The 22332-nt window shown below is 30.1% G+C and overlaps 1 protein-coding gene across 1 annotated transcript in view; it reads right to left on the bottom strand.

The window, feature by feature from the left end:
• Window positions 1-22332, bottom strand: part of LOC108689536 (proto-oncogene tyrosine-protein kinase receptor Ret) — a 58776-nt gene that overhangs the window by 10247 nt on the left and 26197 nt on the right. Inside the window, exons 3-14 of the mRNA XM_018196329.1 lie at window positions 15613-15819; window positions 15165-15283; window positions 14726-14861; window positions 12972-13225; window positions 10732-10912; window positions 10517-10614; window positions 6620-6888; window positions 5942-6133; window positions 4221-4387; window positions 3568-3774; window positions 3032-3134; window positions 302-470 (exon numbers count right to left, since the gene is read on the bottom strand). Of these exons, the coding sequence (XP_018051818.1) occupies window positions 302-470; window positions 3032-3134; window positions 3568-3774; window positions 4221-4387; window positions 5942-6133; window positions 6620-6888; window positions 10517-10614; window positions 10732-10912; window positions 12972-13225; window positions 14726-14861; window positions 15165-15283; window positions 15613-15819 (2102 nt within the window). The remainder of the gene's footprint in view (window positions 1-301; window positions 471-3031; window positions 3135-3567; window positions 3775-4220; window positions 4388-5941; window positions 6134-6619; window positions 6889-10516; window positions 10615-10731; window positions 10913-12971; window positions 13226-14725; window positions 14862-15164; window positions 15284-15612; window positions 15820-22332) is intronic.

Genomic DNA, 22332 nt, shown 5'->3' with positions numbered 1-22332 from the left:
TATAATTTGAACTTAATAATTGCTGTTGTATCTTATATCAATTATCATACCTTTATAATCAAATAAATATTATTAAATATTTTCTTTGTAAACATAAGTACTTTTTATGACATGGAATAGAGATTTTATGATATGGAAATCTTGTAATAAAATTATAATAAATTTTAATTAAAGATTTTTCAGTACAAGAGTGAAATAAGTCCATATAATTTATATGTCATTCTTAACAGCTAATTGTAAGTCTTCTATTTCTAGTGGACAATATCGATAAATATTTCAAATGAGTTAAACAATTTCTTACCGGGCATGCCTTAGGTAACAATAGATGACGATTCGCCGCCGCGAACGTGTCCAGACCGATCAGGAGACCATCGCCACGATCGATGTAGTCGGACGGCAAAATACCAATACCATTTGCCGCATCATCCACCCTGTGTTTGCATTCCCGTCGAGCACCCTTCGCCGCCATTCTGGAACGCAGAGCATCACGATGCGGAAGACGAGCTATGTTGGCTTATGAAGCTATTTTGGTTTGTGGAGTGAAATAGGATAATTGGAGTTGAACTAACTGTACTATTATCAATTATGACACTGGAAATTATTTTACATTTATACGCAAGTAATTATTAATTATAATGTATTGTATATTTAAATATAAAACTGACATTTTTAAATAAAAAACAATAAAAAAAATATTTTACTATAAAATAAAGTACGCTTAATTAGAGATGAAAATAACTAAATTTGACAGTAATTTACTCAGTAAATTAGGGTAAATTAGTCAGTAATTTTTGGAGACTTGTAAAATGGTAATGTTAAAAAATTATAAAAATAAAATAATTTGATGTAAAAGCATTTAGCCTTTAATTATTAAATTCAAAACTCTTTATTTAATTCATATTTTCATTTCGATGTTACATATTGGTATACAATATAATACATATTGTATATCAAATATAATATTGTATACTATATATAATATTAATGTGTAATATTATTTTTGTTAATTATTATATATTGAATATAAAAGAATTAAAAGACTAGATACACAGTCTAACTTGAAATGAAAAGAACTTCAAATAAGTTTTTTTTTTATTAGGATTCTGAAAAAATGTAACAAGTACAATAATCTTGAACTATTTTATAAATATTTTGATTTTTAAATTTGTATTTTTATATTTTTTACTTTATAATTAAACTGATAAAACTTTCATTTATTTGCTTGCTATTTTAATGATTAGACTGTTAAAGACAGTTTTTATTATAATAAAGACATAATTATATATCAAAAATAAAATAATCTTTTTGTAATTGCATTACTGCCAACATATCTAAATAAAAATGTTAGAATAATTTTAAGTAATTCAAAAAGTTAGATTTTAAAATATACAATAAAACAAGAAATTATGTTAAAAAAATGCTAGAATTTTTAATCTGCATTGTTTTCTAGTTTTTGGTAACTATATCAAATCTCTAGGAACCATATGTTGAAAATAGATTTAACGTCACTTAGATTTTACGTTTAGATTTAAAATAATCCTATTATTCTATCAGCGATTTTTATATTCTCGATGAGAATATTAGAAGAATATTGTTTTATATTATGCAATATATAATGTGAAAAATATAAATAAAACCTATTTGTACATAAAACTATAAAAAATAATAAATTTTATCAAAATTACCAATAAATTATCATTTTACCATAATTTTATCGTAAATAATTGTTAATTTGAATTTAATGATAATTTTATATCTCTACGCTTCGTTTTTCTCCTTTTGTTTTGATCGAATTATTTAAAGATGTATTAATGCAGCTTAGCAAAAGTTGGTCTATTGTGGTCACTAGTTACCCTAAGTGAGAAATTCTAGTAGACATTGACCCAAATTCGAAAGTTTAGATAACATGCAGGCTTGTGAATTTAAATTACATATACAAGGTATGCGCGCGTCCGTAATACCTCTCGCAAATTTAATAGAAATTTACCTTGATAAAAAAGTTGAACGTCAAACACATTTAATTTTATTTTCTTCTAGTTCAAAATTTTCGAAAAAAAATGATAAAAAACACGTACATAAAAATCAAATTTATTTAAAATTCACAAAAGGGATGAAGGTAACCGATTGCAAGCTGCGAATGTAAAAAAAGTGCAATCATTGAAACTTTCTCAATTCCGCTCTTTGCGCTTTGCGAGAAACTTTTGAATTCGACCTTATCTGAATGAGTTAAACAAATATATTCTTTCTTCTTGTAAAAAATTCTCTCGATTTGTATTTCTGCAATGAATTCTTTGATAAATGTCAAAAAGTCAAAATCAATTATAAAACTTAAAATATATCTTTAGTTATATATAATACAAAGAAATATATATCAATTACATCGCAGAAATTTTAAACGGAATTTAAACTAAGCAATGAATTTATCTTGCAGATAATAAAGATTTTATGGATTACCTAAACTCGTGCTTTCAAGAACGACATTTTGTTAATAAATATTAATCACATTAATCACAATTTTACATCTTTGTTTTATATTTATATATTATAACCCCAAAAAGATTGAGATTAAATGAACCCGTTCAAATCCCGTTGCTATAAGCTTCGCAATTCCCTTAATTCCTTGTAAACATAAGATTCAAGTTGATAACTCTGTGGAAGCCACTAGTCTAGAAGCGATTCACTAAATCCTTTTAAGACCCGTGCGAACGAAAAGACTTTTAATAAGACATTGTCACATTCTACTATCTTAGATACAGCTTAACAATATTAGATCTTTTCAAGCAAATTTTAATATTTCTTAAAATTAATTTTACCTTAATTTTCATCTACTAATAAATGATAAGTATAATACATATATAATATATAAAAGCAAATTGTATAATATTCGTGCAAGAAGGATCTTTGTATAATAAGAAGAAATTATATAAAAAATTATTTATAATATTGCGTTTTTGAAATCATATTGATAAATAACTTTGTCATTTTATAATTATATATAATTATATAATTAATTGTTAATTTGGCTTCTTACCTATATCTCCACATAACAAATGATCCCACAATTACGATCAACACAAACAGACTAGCTCCAATGACACCCATCATACACGTGGAGCCGCACGGTCCGCTAGAAGCTGCAGAAGCATAAAGGACAAAGGTTAATACTATTTGATAGAATGTAAAATAAACTTTTTGATATAAAACCGCAATATTAAGAGGAAAGATCACGTAAATTAATTTTTTAACCAAAAGCATTCTAACTCTTAAGAAAAAGTGTTTCAATATACTGATTAACTATTCAGTAACCGATAATATTTCATCAGTTACTGGTGAAATATCATCAGTTACTGAATAGTGAATATTGAAACACTTTTTCCTAAGGAAAGTGCAGTGTTAATGTGGCATATTTGAATAAAATATAATTTATTTCATAGTTTTTAATTTCGAGCTTCAATACTTCTATAAATATTGTAACAATTATGATTAAATTATCAACTCTTGTCTGTGACTTAATATTGTCTGATACATAATTTCTATGGAAAAAAAATAGCAAATAAGATGACTGACCTTTGCGTGCACCTGACATGACAACTTCATTTTCCTGTAATTTTCCAGTGTCAAATCGTTCTTTCCTTGTTGTTCCAGGTACATCATTTCCTTGTTGTAAAAAGGAGATTCCGCAGGTGCATTGCAGTAGATCGTTGCAGGTGCAAATATTCAGGCCGCTCTTTATGCCGCGACCGTTGCTGTTCATGTGAGCGAGAAAGACGTCAGCTAAAAACGCGAATACAACTACTTTTAGATCAATCGAGTGCTTCTCGAGGACGAGTATAGTAATCCTTCTTCAATGGCTCAATAAGCTCTTTGGACGAGACGTTACTGCGACAACGCGAAATCCTTTTATATAAAAGATCTTTCGAACGAAAGGAACCGAAAGCAAACTGTATATCAAGACTGAAGAAAAACATGATTCTATATATTCGAATTTTTTCTACATATATCCAAAATCTTTAGTTTTAGGAATATTTAGAAATTTAGAGATTCTGAATTTTAAAAACATTTTAGAAAGAAATTTTCTCTTTTTTTTCCTCTTAAATGATTTATTATTCGATTATTTATTTTTCATAATACTATGATGAAAGTGATTTCTCACATATCGATAACATTTTTACACGGCCGGCTGCACTAATCCGATCAACAAAACAATACATGCGACTCACATTCGGAGATGCAGTCTTGCGGACATATGTGTGGAACGTTGAGTTCCAGTTCGTCGCATTCGTTGTCCGGGCAATACGACAAATTCGGAGAACAAGTGGAATAATATTCCGACATTTGAGTAGCATTGCCGTTCCTCCAAACGCATCGATCGGTAAAATTACCCTTGCTGCGCATAAATTCATTATTAACGCTCTTTTAATTATAATAGAGTCATACAAAAAGAGATTCAATAAAGTTACTCGATAAAGTTACAATACAAGCTACTTTGTCAGAATTATTAAGAATAACTTCCATTATACAAATCATATTAAACGATAAGAAAATGATGATGATGAATAATAAATTCATTTTCAATCATAAGTTTGATAAAATTTATCATAAATTTAGTCTCTTCAAATAAATTCAATTAATATTTCATTAAAAAATTATTTTTATTTTCAAAAAGTTAATTATACGAATCTAATTTGGCAATGAAAAAACTATAATTAAGAAAAAAAAAATCATATATAAAATATAAACAAAGAAAAATTGTAGTACTGGATTAAATGATGTGAAATAATTTTTTATTCATTTTTTAAAATAGCAAATAATCTTCTTTCAAAAATAATACTAAAAAAGTATTTTTTAAATGCAGGGAATAAATTAAAATGTGAAAAAGAATTATTATATATAAGAGTGTTATTTTTAATAAAATAGAAGAAAGAAAGGATAAAAAAATCGTCGATTAATATCTTTTATCATATCAGAAAATTGTCGATTAACGATAATTGTCAAGAGGGACATAGAGAGTGAATCAAGTGGAATTTGATGAAGGAGCCACAAACCTGGCACTACTATCCGAAATAGTCGTTACGATGAAATTGTGCCTCGTGGCGATGTGACGTTTTTCCGGAGAAAAGAACGAAAGTAACGACCCATTTATTTCATTATAGAAAATCACCGTCACACAATGATTCCGAGACACAATGATAGTGCGGGTTCGATATAAAATAGATTTGCTTTGTATAAAAGATCGTCATCGACCAAGAGTATTTTTCATTATAGGTTTTGTTAGAAATTGATTAATCTGTAATGATTTAAATGCTTTCGCATTTTTTTCTTAAGCAATGTAGCTCTCATTTAAAATTTTTATAAATGAAGATTTGAACAAGAGCATTTTCAAAATTCTTGATACATAAAAGAAACAAAAAAAAATAGCATTATGCAATATTTTCCAGTACAAAGGTGTAATTATAAAGTAAGATATGCAACATGGAATGCAAGCACTCTGTGGAATGCGTTTCTGCTGTTAAACTCACTAACGATGAATTTATAAGGCTTGGAAATTAAAGAGAAAGTTACTGTCGTATATAAAAGAAAAACTGCTCAATAAAAAGTTCTGCAAATCTTATAATCTTCGAGTTACAACAATTGAAATCAATTATAATCCGAATAATAATTAACATTATAGGCTCTACTAATTGTTTACATATAATCAATATTTGATCATTTTTAATAATATATATTTATTATATATTATTTATGACTATTATATCAAGATTATTAATATTAATTATAATATTTAAGAAAGAAAATTATAAATTACCTTAATCGCGATATATTGAGTTTTTTTTAAACAAAATTCCTACTAAAGATTCTTGTAATACTTACTTATCGTTTGAAAGAATTACGATTGTTCACAGGGATCCATTCAGTTTGAGGAAAAATAGATGATACACACCTCAAAACTCCGCTGCCGATTCCACAAGATTTTTCACATTCCTCGCGTGTTTCCGCATTTGCGCATGTATGCATATTCTCTTGAGCCGATTGTCCACACGTGCCGTTCTTTGATTGTGGTACATCAATCAGATTCACTCGCAGCGTTTTGGTCGTCGCGTTACCATCTGCTCCGATCCATCTTAATTTCAGTCTAGTGAACACACCGATATTTTGTATTATGCTCATGCGACAAGAAGGTTCATTCTGAACGAGCGAAATGTCGATATTCATCGATCTAGCATGATCAAGAGACGAAAATCTTCTCCAATGGCTTTATTATTTTACGCGCTTATAAATTTGCAATATTTAATTAAATCAATTAAAAAATTCTGACAGCAAGTATATTCTTAATTATAAGGCGATAAGAATATAATATCAAGTATACTATTAAAGTTTTATTTTATTGATCTTTTTTAATAAAAATATCTGAAAGATATAAATACCTTTAGTTCAGATTTATTTATAAGAAATCGACCGACAGAAAATGTTGTAACTGCTTATAGAAGTTCTGTAGAAGTATTTGCGGGAATAACGCAAATAACATTTTAACTCTTCCTATCTAGAAATGGCTAATCTAACTATTGGAAATAGTTTACTCTTGCATATCAAGTTATTTACAAGAGACGGTCAGACTTACTGAACAATGTTGGGCTCGGAGCGTAGCTTAGTTTCATCCGACACGTAAATGATGCCGTCCCGTTGAGTGACGTTGAAAGCACCCGAGCCGTTTAGGACGAAAGTTATCGAAGGATGCGGTTTTGTAGTGGGTTTCGTTACGCGTAGATATTTGGGTGAAATCCGGGCTATCTTCACATTCGTCGGATACGAGAACGTCGCGACAGTTGACGGCGTTGAAGTTGTTAAAGCTTGATGTACCGGCCCCGACAAAGTTATACTGATATTTACCTAAATAAAAGAAATTATGAATTATTGATCTTGTCCAAATAAAATTTTAAAAGAAGAAAAATGATGTAGATATACTTATTATATTATTTTCATTTGTATATAACAATTTACAATAACTTTTTATTAATGTTTCTACTTAAATTGACTTATTTATTGTTTCATTTTTATCAAATAAGATTTTATAATGCTATTAGTATAATCGATGCTACGACTGTAATTCTTTAAATATTTTTTTAATCATGTAAAAATACTCGTATAATTGGAAGTTTTTCTTGTAATAGAAGCATACATAATAATTAATGATATGAGAATTGACTCACTCTCATAGAATCTCAAAAAAAAAAGACGAGAAGAATTATTATTATTTTGAATTGCTCTAAATAAGTTTCTCATTTTCTTTTTACCTATCGCTGTAACTTTTTATGTATATAATTTTTAATATATTACTTTTTCATATACATAACATTATTATTTTTTAAATGCTGATTAAATTATTTTTTTTTGAATATTATTAAATTGTAATTATTTAAAAAATAGATTTTTTAAATTACATCTAGGGTGTAATTTGGATTGTTACATGAAATGAGATTAAGACAATTCTCATCACGACTAGAAAGGATCTCGAAAGAGATTCAAAGGATATCTTATCCTTTGAAGGATTCACAAAAAATCGATAAAGACCATCGCAGGTGCTACGTGACGCTCTTTATTAGAATTTATCGCCCATTTCTTGGTATACTCATGGAACGGTTATAGTGGGAAAATCTTCCTTGGCACTTAAACGTGTACCAATCTTTTCTTTAATGCGTAGGAATTACGAACAGATCCTTACTGCAATTTTTTTATAATTCTATAATGCCATTATGTTTCTTAATTTTCATAAAAAATTCTTTCAATATTAAATTATATGTATAATTTTATATATATATATATATATATATATTTTTGTGTGTTATATATATGTATAAAATATTAAGAAACATATTTCAATTCTTTATTTAAGAAGAAATAAAGCTAAAAGAGAAAATCCAATAATTCCCAACGCATATTTATAATGAGAGTAATTTGAAGGATGTGTTTCCATGGCTGAAGATTAACATTCAACTAGCGTTAAGATATCGCGTTTCGTGAAAAAAGGCATGATTACCCAAGAGGATCATCGATACTTCAGACATGGCCTGATTTAAGGGTCACGGAATATATATCAAGAGCAGGTCGCTGAGGTCGCTTGGATATCGGCGTCAAGATTTATTTTCTCGCGTGGTTTCAATTTAAACAGCTAGTCGTGCGCGGCGCGAATGATATAGAGTATCCATTAAAGGTGCACGATGAGCACGGCTCGAATTAGAACGAATACCATCCGATTATTATCGCTTTCGCATACCATTCTACAATCGTTATCCTCTTTTCAATTACGTATCAGGGTGACATATGTTCCACACATGTGCCACTATTGTGCGAGCGGAATTTAAAGATTTCTTGATGCATCCGTAAATTTGTAGTAAAAAATGAATACAATTTTTTCTCAATATATTTATTTAGCGTTACATATATTTCTATCGAGACATTTAAATCTATCATTCTTTATCAAAATCAAAATCTTATTTTTCAACGTAATATATTTAGCTTATTTTTTTTATATTAAATCATTTTGCAATTAAATCTATTATGTTAGAAAACTCATAAAAATCTCTAACAATTTTAAATTCATCAAAATTTAAGCTTTTTTATTTGATATTTAACTTAATGGTGTGAATTAATTACAAATTTTGCAAGATATACCTAAATGATTAAACATTCTCATCAAAAACTATAGATAAAATATTTGGAAATCGCATTCTACACGAATAATACATTTATTCGTGCATATTGCGCTTTGTGTCGCAATTCCGCAAGTTTCATTGCGAATTTCAACACATCGAACGGTCAGTCAGATTATCTTGATCAAACAAAGATTTTTTTTTCCGAGGACAAAAAAATTTCTAGAAAGATCATCGTTCGTTCGTCAAGAAAAATATCGAGAGCCACGTATTAACGCATATTATTCGAAACAAAACTGAGCAATAAGTGACTTACACCCACTCGCCAATTTCAGATGGCGTAGGTATTTAATCCACGATTAGCCGCCTCCACGAAATCAATGCCGCACCCCAAGGAACCTCTAACAAGGCGAGATTTCACCACCTAATTGTTTAATGGCCTCCGATTATACGGCGGAGCGAGGATTACGAATGCAAGGCATACGACTAATGGCCATTAATGAGTCCTTATCTTTCAAACTTCCTCGATACAAGCTTAGATCGATGTCGTTTTATACCGATTGGGAGTGGACCGAAATGAGAGGAAATTTGCATTTAAGAGAGAACGCTCGTATTCATACAAATATTGAATGTCTTTGGGAGAGTGCGTTGAAATTAATTTAGTTTTGAAATGAATAAGTAAAGACTTGTCCCTACTGAAACCGATCATGCCGGCCATTTAATATACTGGCTTCTTCTTCTATTTCTTACAAAATAAAGGGAAAAAAACTAGTATGCCGATTGCTTTCAGTGAGGACGAGTCTTAAGAAATTATTGATAAATACTTTAATTTCGAAAAGAGCACTTTAAAAAAGAATCTGTAATAATAAGAGAATTTAAATTAAAAGTTGTTTAATAATATGCAAATTCTAATATTGCAATTTTATTGTAACAATTAAATGTTGTAAACAATTAAATTTAAATTTCAGAAGTCATCATGATTATCGGAGCGATTTGTACTTGCTGTAAATAAATAGAAATAATCTTTCATGGATGAAAGTTCCACGGTTTCACGTAAAGTAAGATCGTAGATTTTATGAGATATCATAGACATCTTAGTCTTCTCATATATTAAACCAAGCTCTTCACGAATTATGGGATCAGAAATATGGAATCATGCACTTTCGCCTCGAGTTTTGCCAAATGCCATTTACAAATGACATACGGCGGTGAGATATCGGCGGACCTCTGCCGATATTGCGAAATTTATCGATGCGAACTTTTTTAATCGAACAATAGATTCCCAATGCGGCACGTTGCACATGTACTTCGTTCATTTAGAATGAATAGCTAGTGTATTACGAAGAGCTTTGATTTGATTCTCTGATACATCAATTAATTTTTAACAAATGTTTTTTCGAAGCAGAATCATAGCAAATTGCGAACATTGTTCTTTTCGGTTAATATTAGTATTTGTCTTGTTACTGTTAAAGAAATTTGGCCAATTTAATACAGAAATACAGTAATTAATTACTGTCTTTCAATAATAAATTTATTGATTTCCAACATTAGATTTCTGTAAAAATACTATGAAAATCTGATTTTCAAATTAATTGTTTGAATACAAGCAAAGTAAAATAAAATATCTACTCTTCTAGGTCTCTAACTATCAGAGAAATTATAGAGACGAAGCACTTTGGAGTGTTCTGATCTTTAAAGTGCATTGGGGAAAGTTAAGAAACTAGGCTTTTATTTTATCACATACTACCATGCTCGGAATCAGTTCTTAAGTTAACTTGGCCACTGTCCTTTGACACATTGCAAATGGAGCAAATACTTCAAGTATCTTGCCAATGAGTGTTGATGACATAGAATCGATACTGACTCACCGAATTTGCCCCGTATCCTGCGAGAAGCGACTCATCCTTGACTTGAAGGACTACACGATATGGTGATTTCGGTAGCAGCGTCTTCTCTGTAATAATCCCTGAAAAATATATATAACGAGTTTCCGATTACGAACGCAGGAGATACACGGTGGCATTTGTCAACTGATATGAAATGCGAAATGAGGACGGTGCTCGAATGAATGTTCGATACTTACTGGGAAAAATGCCGGTAGAAGGCACTTGATCCGGACGCATGTGATGCTCAATCGGCAAAATGCTGTAAGTGATGTTCAAAGCTTTGGAAGTATCATCAAGCAGACGAACGCTATACTGATTGCTAGTCACCGCATCGGCGTCCTTCAGGACTAAATAATTCTCATCTACTAATTGATAACCCTGAAATAAATATTTTATAGGATTAATAAAAAAGATGCTCGCACGAAATTCGGAAGATTCTGGTTCAAATCCTAAAGTAATATTTTTCATAATAAATTATTTACAGTATTTTAAAGGTACTTATTAACATCAATAATATTAAACTACTTGTTAGTTTAATCTGCGATATTACTTCAGTTTAAGATTGTGTTTCAAAATCAATAAATAATAGATGCGCAGTTTGTTTGAACTGGAAATTGTAAAAATACACATAAAATTATTAAGCACTAAAATTCGTTCTCGACTAAATATAGTCTCCTTCGTTTATTGAAATATTGGGTTGTCCGGAAAGTTCGTGCCGACTAACTTATATAATTTAATAAATGTATATACTAAAATTTAAATTTTCTGCGTTTCAATTTTCCTTCAAAATATATATATAACATTGTTAAAAACGTCATGAAATTTAATGTAATTATCTGTAATTGAAAAGTATATTTGTGTACATTTACATAAAATTTAGTGTACTTTTCAGAAAATTTTACGAAGTTTAGTTTCACATTTTTCATTAAATTTCAGTAGATTTGCATGAAATTTAATGTAAGTAAATGTTAAATTTAAGTTACTTATTTAAGTTTCATTTTCATTGACAATATTAAATATCTTTAATATAACGCTTCCATACGTATGTAACGGAAGCAAGCTTTCTGTTTTTTTTTTAACAGTGTAAGCAAATAAACATATTTTGTACTCATACACTCATACACATTGTTTACAAATGTTCAAAGCACATTCATCCTTTTTAAAGAAATCAACGAAGGTGTATTGAAATTAATAAGCGGTAGTGTATATTATAATTAATATAATTATAATTAATTTAATTGAATATACTTTATTAATATCCATTTTTATATAAATAAAAATTATCTCAATTATTTTTTTTCTAATTTATTCATATGTATTATAGTTATCGTAATGAAAAATTTCTGATTTTATTAAACTTCTATAATATTTAGAAAAAAACACGTGAATAAAGCTGTTTTTAGTGTGACTTTTTATAATCTTTAATAGCAGATAGCATATTACTCCTCCCTTAGTAAAAAAATATTTTTATATTTTTAAAATATTTTTTTATATTTAGTAAGAAGACTTGAGATTTCCATTAATCGATCGAATTTCATTCATTAAAGTCTTCAACTAGATTCGTAGAAAATTTTCAGATGTTTCGATATTTGAACAAAACAATTGCTACTTCATTGAAATGAAATGAACAATAAAAAGTAACAGCTAATAAAAAGAAAAAAAGATGTTTACTGAAGACTGTGAAGAGTAAAGAAGGAAAATGAGAATTTGAAGAGAAGAAGTTGGAGAGAGGCATTCTGAGAGAGGTTTAAGCAGGATCAATCCTAAAAGCTATTCCTCTCTCGCCATAGGTATACTTCATCACTCTCGCATATCTTTTGTAATACTCTTCGCATTTGGCGTTTCCCTTTTATTATGCACGTCGCGTTGAAAACAACGCAGTAATTATACAAACAATGAGCGCTTGATTAAGTCTCGTTTTCAGCGAACTGACACCATAGTTAGAAAACGCAATTCGTTCTGAAAAAACGTTAAATTTGCCAAATAAAATGTTTTCAGTTGTTAAACATGTCAGTAAAAAAGATAAGGGCAATTAAAGTTATTCACCCAAGAAGATAAATCCTTATTTAACGAGTTTTACTTATATTTTTAAATAATTTTTTTATGATAACCTTACAGAAATGTATTTGAGATAGATATCTTTATATTACTTTTTAAAATTTTTATCTTATATATTTATTTATAAATAAAAGCGCCACTTAAAGTTTGGTTCAATAACAATTTAATTTTTTTTCAGTAAAAGGTAACAAAAAGTGAATATTATCAGGATCATAAAGTTACATTAGAACTAAACCGGAAGGGATTTCGATATAGATCAGTGGTGTCCTAATACACCGATAAATCTGACTTCCTTAATACCAGGAAGTTAATTGGTCCTAAGCTACTCTTGGCAAGTGTTAATATGATTCGATTTCGCTCTTTAATATTGTAAAATTACCTTGGAGAATTCCTGAAGCGTTATGGCAATGGAAGTGTTGCCTTGCACCGTCGGAGGATTATCGTCTTCATCCAGGATGTCGATAGTGAAAACATTCGTTTGCACATGCTGCATCCCGGTCTTTTCTTCCCAAACGACACATCTCACCTGGATCTTGATATGAGGTCCGGGTCCTCCCGGAGGTCCTATAACATCTCGGTCCAAGGACGCGTTCGCAAATAATTTACCGTCGACTACGTGAAAATAGTCTGTTCCTGAAAAAAATGAGAGTAAAATTTATATTATTGTTCTTATAATGATATGCTTTACGTCCAACATTAAGTGTAGTGGAAACGCGGTCTGTGGTAGCAAAGCACCTACATCGTTAGCATAAATTAACATCGTGAAGTAATTCTAGGAACAATATATAATGCAAGCGCCAAATTATTAGACAAGGATCTAATTAAAATATTGTCATAAAATATAAAAGCTCCAATATACATGTATCATTTAATATATATTTGTGTGATTTTTACTTTACGTCATAGATCTTTCTAAAATTTGTACAAAATTTTTAGATTTGACAGTCCATTTGCGTCCGTATATCTCCGTAAAAAATCAGTCAGATTAAAATATCAATTACCGATTTCGAAAGTAGAGATTTCAAGTTTTCAAATGCTTTTTTAATTTTTTGTGTGCGATAATTTTTCACCGAGTTACGGTGCAGCATTCTGAATATATTGCTAAATTTTGAGCGTGTTCTAAAGTGTTTCCTATTTTTTGTTGAGTAGTGTATATTAAATTATTATTTAAAAATAAACTTACTTAATTCCGTTACTTTCATATCCATAATTTTGGAATCGATTAAAGTTATTATTAATGATGTAATACTGATATACGCATTTACAAATAATATCTATGTAATTTATTTAACACAATATTTAAATTAGTATTTTAATGTATGAGTTATTTGTGTGTATATATTTGTATACGTGGGTGTACTTTTTTCGTAGTTTTTTTTATAAAAGTTTGATGTTTATATCTCACTATTGTTAGATTAAACTCTCTCCCAAAAAGTCGCATTTGAAATATGGCGCTTGCAACATTTTCCCGATAGTCACTTCTATTGTTTCAACGGCTGAAAAATAAAATTTAAATCGTCGGCGAAGAGATTCGGGGATTTGATATATGATCCAACGCATTCAAAGAAGGCCACAGATTTCTATCGTTACATATTATGTCATTGTGATATAGGCGACATCTTCAGCGAATTTTAATGATGACAGTTTTGCACTGATCAGACAGCAGTTTTATCGTCGCTTGCTGTCACGAACAGTTAGGGCAGAATTTATTCGTATTTTACATCGAATGATTCGAATCAATCACCGTTTGGCTGCTCTTTCGGCTTTGTCAGTGAAAAATGCTCGATCCTTGATGGAAGATTTATCTCTCATAAACATGAACTTGACGGTTTTAACGAAGATCGCTAGGATGACGATACGATTTATTGAGAAGAAATGAAGAAAAATAAAAATCTCAAACGCAAGGAGAATTAAATTTTCAAATTCCAAAAATTCTTCACAAGCTTATTTTATGTTGGATATTTCAGTTATGTTAGAAAATCATTTATATTACAAATTCGTTGAAAATTTGTAGATAAATTATTGTTTAAAATTTGAATCATTTCTATTCCTAAGTAATCGAACGGAATTATACGAGATTGGATTTAAAAGGATTGAAACTGAAAGGATTGAAATGTCACTGAAGATACTTGCCATTTAATAATTCATATCTGGTGACGCGAAATTCGGGACACACGTAGCTGTATGCTTCTGGGCCGAACATGCCAATCATGGTGACTGGTTGATTCTCATAAATCTTGTATCTTGACGTGTTCCAGAAGCACATGTCCTACAACACGAGGAACTTTGGACTAACATCTCCGATAAACTGTACTTTGACATTTTAATGGTCGTTTATTCCTTTATATCACAAAACGATCAAGTGAAACAAATTTTTATGACTATTTATGATGATTTTATATTCACCGAATAATGAATGAGTTATTATTCAATGCTTTCATTAACCAGATTAGTTTTATTATTTATGCGCGTGGTATGAATTCCAGATGACAACTACGATGATTAATGAGTTATTATAAATGGGTCATTCGTGCGAATATTCAGGAGAAAGTAGTTTATTACGAGAATTTACCTGTACGAAATCTGCACAATTGATTGTTTTTCCTTTTACTGGTACTGGTTGCACTTTTATTTCGAGTACCGCTTCGTCAAAATTCTTTTCCGTTGCTTTGATAACGATATTAAGTGCACCTTACAATACAAAAAATAAAAACTATTTTAGCTAAGATTATCTACATATTTTATTATCTTTCTATGCCATAAAATAAAGTAATTTAGGTTCAAAAGTAACATTGGCTCAAATTTTTGATAATGCCCAAACATCACACATCAAAATTGAGACGTAAAACTGTCTTAAAAAAGAAGATTTCTTACTTATATCCTGATTTTGGACATGTTGTTTAGGTATTTTTTACAATCTGGATTAAAGTTATTCCGCGATTGATGGGCTAAAGTTATTCCATTTTATAGTAATATTAAATAAGATTTTCTTAAAAAATAATAACTAAAAATGTTTCTACCATTTTTCGGAAGATTCCGTAGCATAACGTCGCTCGAATTCCTAAAGTAAATTACAGACTGTTCCCGTGGCATGCAGATCTGGTACTCCACATTTTCCGGCATAGTTGAATCGTTCCGAAGAGTCCTAAGACTGATTAATTTGACCTTGTCGTGTCGAGCCAAATATGGGAGCTTTAAAGTGAGGTTCGATTGCGGGAAGTAAAGTCCTGAAACAAAAAGAAATACTTTTATTCGTTTCTTATCAGTATCTCTTCCTCCGCAATTTTTCCGAATAGAATTTTCAGATTGCCTTAGGCTGACTTATATCGGATACCGTTCCTGAAAGTTGTCGTGTCCAAGAACAATGGCCTTTCACTCGTAAATTCTCCGCAAAACGAACTCAATGGCTCGCCGGAAGCGTAGGAGAGCACTGCCGAATTTCAGGAAGCGAATGGTAGTATGTATATAGTAATGTAATAACTTTAGTTTCACCGATTTTGCTGACACGTCGCACACGTTACTTAGTACTTGGAAATGTCACGTACACCTTGTCGCTGTTTGCCATCATTGTGGCATTAAAAGTTGACAGATGCAGCGTAGAAATAACAACAAGCAGAAAAAAAATAAAAAAAGATATTTCTATTAAATTTCTTTTACTCAGCACTTCTTTTTATTTAATGTGATAACAATTTTGTTAAATATTATTATTAATTCTGTTTCCCTAAAAATAATATTTGCAACATTTTTTTCTTTATTACAAAGAATAGATTGCGATTTGCAAAGAATATTTCCAAATAAATCCATTAAGTAAGTAAGTATTTGTGTTAGGAGTCTTCTATATGTATATGCAACTGAGAGTATTTAATTTTGGATTAATAAAGGGCAAGAAACGTGAGAGTAAAATCTATTATTGAATTAATGGAAATTTAATAATGTTGCGAAAGTTTGCTTAATGTTTAAATAATCGAAGACTACCGTTTATCAGAATCTGAGTTCAGTTTTACTATTTTTTGTATAGAGAGAAAAAAAAGGAGAAAAGAAAGAGAGGAATAAATTACATCAAAGAAAAGTCTATCTCTCTGATGTATATTTCATAGCAGTAAGAGAATTTGCATTTTTGCCGAAAGATGAATATTCAATAATTTTCGTGTTCTTGTTTGAAATATTACAAAATCAATTTTGTGGAAGTAGAAAGGAGGCTGGTCAAATATCTTTTCTTATGATGCCACAAGGATTCTTTTTGCAAGCTTCGAGATAAGTACTTTGGTACGTGCATGCAGAACTTGCGTTTCTAAACGGTAGAAACGTGTTCAGCCGCAAAAATGTTCTCTGCTGAATAAAATATGCCACGAGACGATCTAAAGGCCGTCTAGCGTAAGGCATACGTTACGGTTATATACGTCGAAGCCGATCGTCTGGCGGTTTCTACGTTTGAGCTTACGTCGAACAAGCTCTTGAGATCGTCGCCGCCACGTCCGACGAATAAATTACGTCGAGACGCGACTTTTCCTCTCATGCTTCCTGTCATACGTTATAAATTATATGACGATAAGCGCCCACGAGAGACAGGAAAAACTCTTTCCTACTGTACGTAATTTCAGATCTGAGATACCTAAAAGTATAATACAATGTGATAGAAGTTGTTTGTTTCAAAAGCGATGTAAGTCTAATCTTAATGAATCTTAAAACGTATAAATTTCAGAAAAATGTATTTAAATGTAAAAGAAATGCGATATATTTATATTTATTTAGCAAATTGGGAATGAAGTCTACAATCACAAAATTAAAAAAAATGTCTACGTACTTATGTTTTATGTTAAACAAATATCGTAAACACAGACATTTTATTTTGAAAATAGAAAAGTGTTTGATAAATAAATATTTATGTGAGAATCGACGAAAGTTGTTCTGGTTTTAGTTCTATTTCTTATGATTGGGCGGGTTTCTTTTTATTCGACGACTATTTCCAATTTCGATTGGAACGGACATTCGATGATAGTCTATATACCTACTTAACGATAAGAGTTTGTATCGTCTCGATCGTGCCAGGATCGGCATGGGGATATTCGTCGCTCTTGTGAAATGATGATATTGCTCCCCTAAGAGAGGGCAACTGTCAAAGAGGATCGAGGGATTTAAGAGATAATACAGTCATTACATATTTATAGCGATCTTTTATAATGATAGAATTTTAATGTCTTTTTTATAATAAAGTAAATACATAAGATATGTACAATAAAATATATTGTAGAAAGCAAGTTATTATATACTTCCTCTTATTACATTGTCGATAAAACAGATATTTTCCCATTTTATTGTTTAATATTTTTTTTATCTAAACTCTTTTACATAAATATTATTTAATACAATATATTTTATTATATGTATATTATGTACAGCTTATGTTTTTATCCTTGTTATGCAAAAGTTATAAAATTCTGACAATATGAAGAATCGCCATTAATTAAATTAAATTAATATAATGAGCAATAATTTATTTGTTACATTTATATTTAAATTGTATATTTATATATTTTCTATTCTCTGTTCAATCATTCTTTTTTACCCAATAAGCCTCACTTCTGCAAAAATTATAAAAAAAATAAAAATTTAAGCTTTTTTATGAATTGTAATTTTGTCACATTTCCATATTTCTTAGCATAATTTTAAACGCACATTAATCACAAAGTTAGAGTTAATTGAGGAGTTGCTAAAAGACTGTCTGAATTTGGATCTTGACAATGAGTCATACTAGACTTTTAGTTTAAGCTCGAAGAGATTATTACGAGGTCGCGTTAAATACTGAAACAACGATTCTATTTTCCGATGGACAGTGGCTAATTTCGGTATTTACGCGAGCAGATTCAATGTCGAAAGAGGGAGACATTACCGAGGTTCTCTGCACCTTCGCGTGCGACCATCGTTACTGACTTGGAGAAACGAACCTCCCGCTCGGTGTCAAGGTGAGCGTGCAATCAATATATGCTAGAGCAGTTGTTAATTTTAATCCATGGATCGCGTGTGCGGTTAGATACAGACGGAACGATTACGAGCACTTTTACAACCCGCCCTTCCTCCTACGCAAGTTCCTTGACACCACCCTCGAAAGATATTTCTTAGGAGAGTATAAAGTGTTTCAAAAAACTATCAATGTTAACATTAGATTTACTAACAACTCGACAAAAAATTTGTTGCAATTAAAATATCTAAATAATCAATAATTTACGAGTTGGAAATAATAAACGCAATGCTTTTTCATAAATCAAATTTCCACGAAACAATTTAATTGTAAGAAATATCATTACACTGTTATGAATAAATAAGAACTCATTACACTGTTACGAATAAACTAAGATAAAATTTAGATAATTTTTTCAAAAATGTTTTAAAGTTTTATAAAATTTAATTTTTGAAGAATTTTTAAAAGAAAAAGTAAAACTGTTTGTTAAAATATACATGATTCAAAATTTAATTTTTTAAAAAATATTCTATGATTTTATTTAAAAGCTATTTTTCTTATTGTGTGTTAAAAATCAATAATGACATATAATAGTCAGTCTCGAAAAATTCTTTTTGAGCAGTTGATTATTTTACATGTGTTCATATTTAATACATCTGTCTAGATGCTAATTTATTGTGTAGCATGTGTAAATTACCATTTGTACACTCTCTTCTCGTCCCACTACAAATAATAAGACATATTCAACATGAGTTCTTAATTTGAATAGTAATTCTCTATCTCTCATTGGAAAGAGTACAATTAATTCTGCGATATGAAGGCAAAGATGTTCTATGTTCCCGCATCGAATAGTTTCTTAATTATAATCTTGAATTATAGAAATTGATTATTCTTCTTCCAAGAGTGGATATAAATTTCAATAAAATCGGAATGTTATTAAGAAATATATTAATAACTTTATAAAATTCCAAAATCTGAAACAGCAAAAAACAAAATAATGTATTTTAAAATAATAATAAGTAAAAAAAAAACGATCAAAGAATTTAAAAGAAGATCTAAAAGAAGAAATATGATGAATGAATTTTCTTTTAGCACTTTCATTTCAAGATACTCGCGAGATACCATCTTGGATACTATGTAGTACTTTATCGTCGAATAAATCCCACTGTATCACGAAACACGTACCTAAGTTGCACATGCATTTAGATACATCCGCTGCAGGCCGTTTGTACCCTAGGTGTGATCGACCGTAGGGGAGTTCTTGGCGTGTTAAACGTCGCACGGAATAGCGTTTGCATATTCAAGAATGGATAATATCACCAGACAGATACGTCTCGCAGACGTCTCCTTCTGTGTCTTTTCCTGTAATTGAATTCTCAGCACCGAATGTCAGGCTGCATTATTAGAATATTTGGGGATCTGAACATTGTACTTACACACATATATTCGAAATATAATTTTATAACAGAAAATATATTGCTTAATATGTATATTATATATATATAAGAAATTTTATTATAATAAACAAATAAAATTGATATTGTAAAATCTAAAGATATAAAGTTAATAATATACATAAAACAAATAATAAAAAAATTTTGAAATAATAATAAATAAGATATAAAATAAGAATAAAAATTCCTTTTATTCTCATTCAAACAATCAATTGGGAGACTTATTACTGCTAGCATTGGCTTTACTTATATGTCGATTAAATATGCAAATTTTAAACATGATTTACGTAAAATAGATTCTACTGAGAATGCTACTGAAATTCCGCGTACGATCATTTTCGGAATGGATGGATTCGATTTGCGCTTATGCGAGTTGTAAATTAGCTGTGGATCTTGGGGAATCAGCTGTGCAAAATAAGCTTTCTTGATAAATGTTCACTAATAATTGGATGCTATCGTGTAAGTATAACAGTGTATTGCATTTAGGTCCAGTGACCATTTCATTACAGGTTTCTCTTGTAATCGTGGAACAAAGCCTAATGGACTTCGGCTGTCACATTTCTCATTATCCCCTTCGATCGATCGATTTAATATTTTCTGGTAATATTGAATGAGTTAAAGGTATTAATTTGCATTTATATACGGTAATTAAGGTCCATTCAATACAAATATTATCTAAAAGGGAATTATTATTATAAATATCAATCACTTTATTTTCACGTTTAAAATTTTCACGTCTAGAACAAATAATGTTGTTACGATTTCTTCTTGGAGTTTTTTGCTTTTTGTCTGATACGCGTGATTTTTCTATAAATAACTTGATTATCTACAATAATAATTTGATCTATATTATAATATTATAATTTTTAAATTGTGATAAAAAATTACATTTCCTTATGCGCCTAAACTTAATTCCAACGCTGTCAATTAACACCGCTCGTTCTCAGAGGCTCCTCGCGTTTTTTAGGTAAAAGCGGACGTAGTTTCGAGGAATCGTAAAAATAGCGTGGTCGGCGGTGTAATTTTTCGAGGTGGCAATAAAAATAAAAGGGGCTTCGTCTAGTAGATGAAGTAGGTAGTGCGGTATTTCTGCCGCCTGTCTACCATAATGACATTCTGTAACCCCGCTTTATTGGTACGACGGCGGAACGTTAATCCCAGGGATTCTCCATGGATGCCCAGAATTGTTTATTCCGCGGTCCGAGCCCGCGCCGAGACATATAAACGACGTTTATTAAACCATTTTGCCCGACGTGTCCATGGCGTCGTCTGCCTCTCGATGCAAGCTCGTTCCTGTTCTGGAAAACCGAGATCCACCTGACTTTCGTCGAGGATTAGGAATGAATTACGTATATCATCATGCAAGTCCTACGGTCACAATTTTACTGTATTATACATAGTAGAGTAAGAAGTTTAAGCAAGAAAACTAGCGAGACGACCACAGTATTTGAATTGCAATAAAAAATTGAAAGACAAAAGAATTTGTAACAAGTTTAGTTTCGAAAAATAAATATAATACAATATGATTTTTGTTATTTAAAATATTTTTTTTAAAAAGTTACATATATTTTTTGATACAAATTCTTTTATTTAAAATACCATTTTTATATGATAATCTTCATAAAGTAAGATTTAAATGCAATTATATCGTTAAAGTTTCAAAATAACAAAGTTGTGATATAAAACTTTGCGCGTTAATAACGTGCCGGAATAACGCGCACGCTTTAAAATACTGGCTTTAAATCGCGATGATATGTTATCGTGGTGAAAGAAAAGCCGATCATATTCATGGAAGGCTTTTTCTACTTAAAAAAGTTTTTGCTTGAAAAAGAAGAACATTGAAACGCTCGTATTCTTAAGTGCTGGGTTGTCGATATGACTTACGAGACGGGAGCGCTTAGGGCTTTCGACACAGAGCGGCGAAAGTAGCGGATGAGCTCGACTTATGCCACTTATAGAATTTTCCACATCACGACATTTCATATATAATATCGGAAGAACGTATATTAAGCGTCAATTCGTTCGTATGATTTTTACATCAACCTCCGATGGATTCATGCAATATATATTATGTTGAAGTTCGCAACGCAAACACCATTATTGACTTGGCAAGAAAATTTCCTGAAATGATTTTTCTTTCAGAGGCAGTGAGGCATGATTGAAGAGTTTGTTTGCAAACAGTCTTAAATCCTATAATAATGTAAATTGTGTTTTTCCTATCTTAATTTATATTCTTTGTAATTTAAATTCTTAAAAATTGAAGAAAATTTCTTTTTGAAAATTAAAAATAAAAGAGAATTTAAGACTGTTTAAAATATTTTTATTAT

This window comes from Atta colombica, unplaced genomic scaffold, assembly GCF_001594045.1.
Source record: "Atta colombica isolate Treedump-2 unplaced genomic scaffold, Acol1.0 scaffold27, whole genome shotgun sequence".
In the NCBI taxonomy this organism is placed as follows: Eukaryota; Metazoa; Arthropoda; class Insecta; order Hymenoptera; family Formicidae; genus Atta; species Atta colombica.
The sequence above is the reverse complement of the archived record's forward strand: the minus strand, read 5'-3'. Positions and strand labels throughout refer to the sequence as shown.